Source organism: Durio zibethinus, chromosome 14, assembly GCF_047325235.1.
Source record: "Durio zibethinus cultivar Kanyao isolate XHJ-2024 chromosome 14, ASM4732523v1, whole genome shotgun sequence".
Lineage (NCBI taxonomy): Eukaryota > Viridiplantae > Streptophyta > Magnoliopsida > Malvales > Malvaceae > Durio > Durio zibethinus.
The window spans coordinates 15,772,346-15,779,527 of NC_143175.1; the positions used below are offsets into that span (position 1 = coordinate 15,772,346).

The 7,182-nt window shown below is 31.9% G+C and overlaps 1 protein-coding gene across 2 annotated transcripts; it reads left to right on the plus strand.

The window, feature by feature from the left end:
• Window positions 1-1,641: 1,641 nt before the first annotated feature.
• LOC111294530 (coronatine-insensitive protein 1-like) lies at window positions 1,642-5,686 on the plus strand. Of its 2 annotated transcripts, none has more exons than XM_089743606.1 (3): window positions 1,642-2,403; window positions 3,654-4,125; window positions 4,595-5,686. In XM_089743606.1, the coding sequence occupies exons 1-3, from the start codon at window positions 1,907-1,909 to the stop codon at window positions 5,417-5,419; spliced, it is 1,794 nt and encodes a 597-aa protein (XP_089599732.1). In that variant the 5' UTR covers window positions 1,642-1,906; the 3' UTR covers window positions 5,420-5,686. The 2 variants fall into 2 exon arrangements, with proteins under 2 accessions (XP_089599732.1, XP_089599733.1); XM_089743607.1 differs by having other exon boundaries at window positions 1,643-2,403; window positions 3,654-3,780.
• The last annotated feature ends 1,496 nt before the right edge of the window (window positions 5,687-7,182 follow it).

Consider the following 7,182-nt stretch of genomic DNA (forward strand, 5'->3'; position numbering starts at 1 on the left):
AGATATAATAAATATATCGTATTCGTGTTTATGTTATTCATATCATTTAAGTATTTATATCGTGTTCATATAAAAATTATTCATATCGTGTCTTAAATTATATTAGACATAAAAACATGATATGAATTGTAGAATTTATTATATGATTAAATAATTAATTACTCATCACTTTAGTTTTATTTTTTTTATTTTTTATTTATAAATAACTACTAATTTTTTTAAGATATAAGTGATAGGGTAAACACTACTTCATCAAGTCATTTATTCAAACTACATGAATTTTTTTATGTATTTAAGAGATACAAAATTCTAAACTTTTTAAAAATTAACAACTTAAATACATTTTATTCTTTTCTTTTAAATATTTAATTTATATTGTTTTATAAACAATATATATTTTCTTTTATCCATATAAATCTATCTAAAATCCACTAATTGCTTTATAACCATATGGATCAAAGATGAAAGACAGAGAGAATATATTCTTAAGATCATGTTTTAACAAAATAAAATAACAAATGGAATATTTATATATATATGTATATATATTTTATTTATTTATATAAACTGAAAGGCATAAGTAATTGCGTTTTTTCTCATGAAATAGCGAAAAAAATGAAGAAGGTAGAGTAAATGAATGCCCTTGAATTTCCTTTTTTTTTTTTTTTACTGGGCCTATTTTAAAGATAGAAAATTAAATCCCACTAGTTAATATTTTGTCTTATTACTGGTTGTTTTGGTAGGAAACAAAATAACTTGATTTTTGTTGCAAAAAATAAAGGCTTTTTATGCTGCTCAACCATTTGGAGCTAAAATTTCTTTCTTTTCTTTTCGGTGGATTGAACAAATTAAATTTATTAATTAAAATACTTAAAATAAAATTCATTTATTTATTATCAAATTAATATTTTGTAAGCCTAATTAAGTCAATTATGTAATAATTTTAATTTTTTTCACAAATTGTTATGATCAAAATTCTAATTTTTTTAACAGTAAGATTATAGTTTTTTTTTTTTTTTTTACAATATAGAGATTATAGATTGGAGTTATAATGCTCATGCTAAAAACTCATAAAAGGTAAGTTCAATCGATAAAAAAGAAGCTCTTTTTTTCATAATTAATTTTAAATGCATCAAATTGATAGTTAGATATACACATTTAAAATCATTCAACAAGTAAAAGTTTGAAATACTCGTGATCGGAATTATAAAATATAAATTTTTTTTTTTAAATTGTACAAAAAGCTTTTAGGCTAAAAACTTTAATTAACATTCTAAAAAAACCTTTAACGAAGAAGTAAATTACTAAAATTATTCTTTTATCTTTTTTTCTAACATCAATTTTTTCAAACGTTTGCTTGAGCACAAAAAACTCCACCATAACACAGGAATCGAATCTACTGCACTAAAACACCATTATTGAAACATCCAACCAAATTCTTCCACGTCATATCCACCTAAATTTATTAGTGTCAAATTCTTTTTACTTCTCCTGATTTGCAACAGTATGTTCTTTTGTCGTTTTCCTTTACTTTTTTAATTTGACCGTTGCATAATAGCCACCGTTTGATCTTTTCTCCAATTAATCTCCGCTGTCCATTTCAACTTCTATGTCCTCCCTTTATCTGAAATTTTTCTCAGCTTATTTCTCTTCCATCCCATTAACTGTTATGTGTGCGCTCTCTTCTTCTACTGTCAACACCATGGTTTCTCAACCTGACCCGATTCGTTTTATCCCGGGATGAATTCCGCTTAGTTTCAGATCCTACCACCGATTCGTAAAGCTCCAAAGAAAGCCTTTTTTGGCTTTCTTACTTTCTTCTCCAGATCGGTCTTTTTTTTTTCTCTTTCTATTTTTGAACGAAGCGTTTCGATTTGTTTCAAAAAGATACGATTCGATTTATTAGATGGAGGAAAACGAAAACAAGTTGAACAAAACGATAACGTCACATACCGGTATGTCCGACGTCGTTTTAGACTATGTGATGCCGTATATCCACGATCCGAAAGACCGCGACGCCGTTTCCCTCGTTTGCCGGCGTTGGAAAGAGCTCGACGCGTTGACACGTAAGCACTTAACGATCGCGCTTTGTTACACTACGAGTCCCGATCGATTGCGACGTCGTTTCCGACACTTAGAGTCGTTGAAGTTAAAAGGAAAGCCTCGGGCGGCTATGTTTAATTTGATACCTGAGGATTGGGGAGGGTACGTGACGCCATGGGTGAATGAAATAGCGGAGAATTTCAATTGCTTGAATTCCGTGCATTTTAGAAGGATGATTGTTAAAGATTCGGATCTGGAAATTTTGGCTAGTTCTAGAGGGAAGGTTTTGCACGTTTTGAAGCTTGATAAATGCTCTGGTTTTTCTACTGATGGACTCTTGCACGTTGGCCGCTTGTGCCGGTAAATTTTTTTTTTAATTTTTTATGTATTTATTTTTTTAATTTGATTGTGTAATTCATGTTCTTTTTTTTTTTTTTTTGTTTCTTTGTGGATTTTGTAAGCTTGATAGTGTTAATTTTTCTTTTTAAGCGCGATAAAATCCCCCCTTTGATTTGATATTTATGGAATTAATTACAATGGGCTTCGAATTTGAGCATCTTTCTAAAGAAATATGGCTTGAACTGAGTTGAATAGAGTACAATGGTTGATTTAGTCTCTTCCAACTACTTGGGTGTTAAAGCTTAGTTTAGTTGAGTTGATTGGTTTGGAGGAAATATGGTAGTGATTATGTTTCATGAAACCTGTATCTTTTTGGTATCTATATTACTTGCTTAGTTAGGGTAATTAAAGGATTCTAATAGACTCAGATGCAAGCTGAATGGCTTTTATTTTTAAATGTTTTATTATTCGAAGTTGATGTAAATCCTTTTTTTTTTCTCAGCCCGTAAGCATTGCATTTATAGATTTTGCTATTGCTTCGTTGTCTGATTATAGAACTGAATCCGATGGAAAAAGCTACATGAATGATGAAACATTGCTATTGCATATGTGGCTGAGAACGGCAGTGCTTAAAGTTGCATGAAATTGTATTGGGTCATGTCATGACACTTTAGGAGGTAGTGAGTGATCAAGTGAGGGAAGGAGCAATGACGGAAATTTGGTTTGGTTTTATGCTGCTTGAAGTTTCATAGAGTATTAGTAGTTATTATATGTTGGCTCTTGTAATATTAGAAGTTTTAACATTGATACCCTGGAGCATATCTATTCTAACTTCATTTAAACTTATCATTTTTCCCTTAGGACATAGGTCTGGTTATTTTAGTTCCATTTCCCATTAGTGTGTGCACTTACATGAGGTTTTTGTGGAGGTTGCGATTTGGTTGTTTATTTTCACTTTGATGATCATGTGATTTACTTGCAGATGTTTAGTACATGTTTGTTTTTCTCCTCTGTGAATATATCTGGCATCACGTTGGCTGTGCTTTGGAAATAGAATATTATATTGACTAAATATCAAGTTGCTGCAGTATTTAATGCTCTTGCTGCTTCGCTTGTGCTTGTCCTTGACATTTTTTCACACTTAGTGGGATTATAAATGTTCTTTTTCGCAATCTATACAGAAATAGTTTTGCAGCGCTGCTAGATAGACTTTGTTAAATTGATGCCTTTCAAATTCCTAGTTTATGACATATGTTTATATGTTTCCTCAGGCAATTAAGAACCTTGTTCCTGGAAGAGAGCTCAATTATTGAGAAAGATGGTCAATGGCTTCATCAGATTGCGATAAATAACTCAGTTCTTGAGACTTTAAACTTTTATATGACAGATCTTGTCAAAGTGAGTTTTGAAGACCTTGAACTTATTGCCAGAAATTGTCGCAACTTGGCCTCTGTAAAAATTAGCGATTGTGAAATTTTGGATCTTGTTGGTTTCTTTCGTGCTGCTACTGCTTTAGAAGAATTTTGTGGTGGTTCTTTCAATGAGCAACCATACAAGTACTCTACTGTATCATTCCCCCCAAAGTTATATCGGTTGGGTTTAACATATATGGGGAAGAATGAAATGCCAATTGTGTTTCCTTTTGCATTGTTACTTAAAAAGTTGGATCTCCTTTATGCATTACTTGACACAGAAGATCACTGCTTGTTAATTCAAAGATGCCCCAACTTAGAAGTTCTCGAGGTAGAATCACAAAACTATTGTTTGTCTTAATTATTTTGCTCTACTGTTTTCTTGGGATTGCATCTCTTAGCTTGTTAGTTTTGTCTGGCTATAACTTTTTGGGGTTCCAAATGGACATTTTGATTTGTTTATAATGTTTATCATGTTATTGTTCAACTTTTTTCTTTTTGAAATGTTTCTTAAAATGCGGGTCATTATTAGGACACTGTTGACCTTGCTTTCTGGTATGAGCTTTAACATGGTAGTGTGTTATTGAATGTTAACATTTTTGTGTGGAAAATTTTATCTAGCATTGAGATTTCAATAGTTGAATGTGCTAAATGGTCAAAAGAGGTCTTGGAAATTTTTGGATAATGCAAAGTGCCAAAATGCAGAGGAATATTGTAGAAAGGAAATGCTTTTTTTTTTTTTCTTTTTTTCATTCCATTCTTTAATCAGGTCCTATTAAATGTATTTCCTGGATGGACAGACAAGGAATGTTATTGGAGATAGAGGATTAGAAGTTGTTGCTCGAAGTTGTAAGAGACTAAAAAGGCTTAGAATTGAGCGAGGCGCTGATGAGCAGGGAATGGAGGATGAAGAAGGTGTGGTTTCACAAAGAGGATTAATGGCTTTAGCTCAGGGATGCCTTGAATTGGAATACTTAGCTGTTTATGTATCTGATATCACCAATGCATCATTGGAATACATTGGGACTTACTCAAAAAATCTCTGTGATTTTCGTCTAGTCTTGCTTGACCAAGAAGAAAGGATAACAGATTTGCCTCTTGACAATGGAGTCCGGGCTCTATTGAGCGGCTGTGAAAAGCTTAGAAGATTTGCCCTCTATCTCCGACCTGGTGGTTTAACCGATGTGGGCCTCAGTTATATTGGGCAATGTAGTCCTAATGTGAGATGGATGCTTCTTGGATGTGTTGGGGAGTCAGATGCTGGGCTTTTGGAGTTCTCTAGGGGATGTCCTAGCTTGCAGAAACTAGAAATGAGGGGTTGTTGCTTCAGTGAGCATGGGCTAGCATCTGCAGTGATGCAATTAACTTCTTTGAGGTACTTATGGGTGCAAGGATATAGAGCATCATCACAATCAGGTCGAGATCTGTTAGCCATGGCTCGTCCATTTTGGAACATTGAGCTAATTCCTGCAAGACGAGTGGTTATGACTGATCAGGTTGGGAAGGCTGTTGTGGTCGAAAATCCAGCTCATATACTCGCGTATTACTCCCTAGCTGGACCGAGATCAGATTTTCCAGATACTGTTTTTCCTTTGGATCCGTTAGTTGCTGGCTTAGAACTGTAAATATGACCTTTTGTGTAAGTGTCCATTTTTCCTACCCACGTCTTGTTTATAAAGCTTGTGTAACTTCTTCTTCTTCTTTTTTTTTTTTTTTTTTTTTTTTTTTTTCTGTTTAGAGGGTTTCGATTTGATATTTCATTTTCGATTTTATTTCTAGACTTTGTCATGTAATAAGATTGTGTTTTCCTCTGTAATTTTGAAAGCATTTGCAGTCTTGGTGGGCTACTGTTTTGTCCCTTGTCCATATAAAAGTAGCTTATCATTAAGCCTTTACTGATTTTAATATTGATTCTGCTGAACCATTCTCAACTGGAATTGCTTTTCAAGTTAGAATTCATGCTACCACATCGGATAATAGGAAACTTCATTCTAGCAAAGTGGAAGATCCTTACATTATCTGCAACAATCCTGACCAGCTGATGCAGGAGATAACATCCATTGATGTTATTGAAAAGAGTGCTTCACATATGATGAGCCAGGGAAAACCTTTTCCAAGCTTTTATGTTCCAGATGAACCTGGTAGATAGAATCAGCAATTCCTAACATCAGGAAATTTTGTTTTGCTTTGGCTAGATGTTTTACTACCTAACTTATGACGGTTTTCGATAAACTAATTTATAACAATGCCATTGTCTTGCTGGAAAGTTCATTGGAATCATAGAGGATTTCAAATTTAGAAAAAGCTTTTACCATGATTTGCTGTTCCTACTTTAGAATGTTCGAATCTTATATTTCATCCCAAATATTTGGTACTCGCAATGATAGAGGAATGATGAGATTATACTTTTAATAGTCTTGCAACATAAATATGTTAAGAGTATTATAGCTACGAGAACACTCTTGATGGTGGTTACTTATGTGAGTGTAAAATGTGATTGTTTCTTTGAAACTCAAAGGTTTATTTTTAATTGCATTTATAAAAAAAAGATGCATATACATGATCAAAATAGTATTTTCGGATACCGAGCATTTATTGGATATAAAAATTTTTTGCGTGAGATAAATTTGATTAACTAAATAGATAGTTGGTTCAAAGCATAATTTATCATGTAATTTCAATTAATTTTAATTTATTTTTACTAAGTGAAGGTTTAAATAGGAAGATACTTTATTTATGTAAAAAATTTTCAAAATTATCATAGATTTGATTTATTTTGAAAATTATGGGGGATTATTGGAATATTTTCAAAATAATAAGTTATTTGAATTATATATGATGGTGAATAGTTATATCTCTTTAAAAGATAATTATTTATTAAAAGTTATGTCTTATAAAAAATAGTATTTATACAAATAGATATCTTTATAAATAGTAATGTATAAGATTTTTACATAATTATAAATAAAACTCTTCTGTATTTTAAAAGATATAAGATAAAAATATCATTTAAATAAAAATATTCTATATGTGAAACAAAAAACAGAAAAAGCTTCATAAGTTTTTTATAGTTAAATCATATAATTATGTCGATGAATGCTCAATAAATTAATTTTGCCAATAACAAATACAATAAAAAATTTCGTTATATTTTTAAAATTTATCACCGATAACTCTTTTTCGTACCAACTAATAAGAAAGTGACGCGAGTGAATAAAAAGTTAAAAAATATTGGCAACGATACATGCCTCTCCTTAATTCCTCGTAAATTTTCAATCCCCATGTGCTGGAGTGCCAACCACTGCCAAAACCCATTCCCACCGCGCTTCGAAATACAGTGAAATGGGAAGAAAAAAAACCAAAGCTGGAGCTGTGAGTCTGGAGTGGT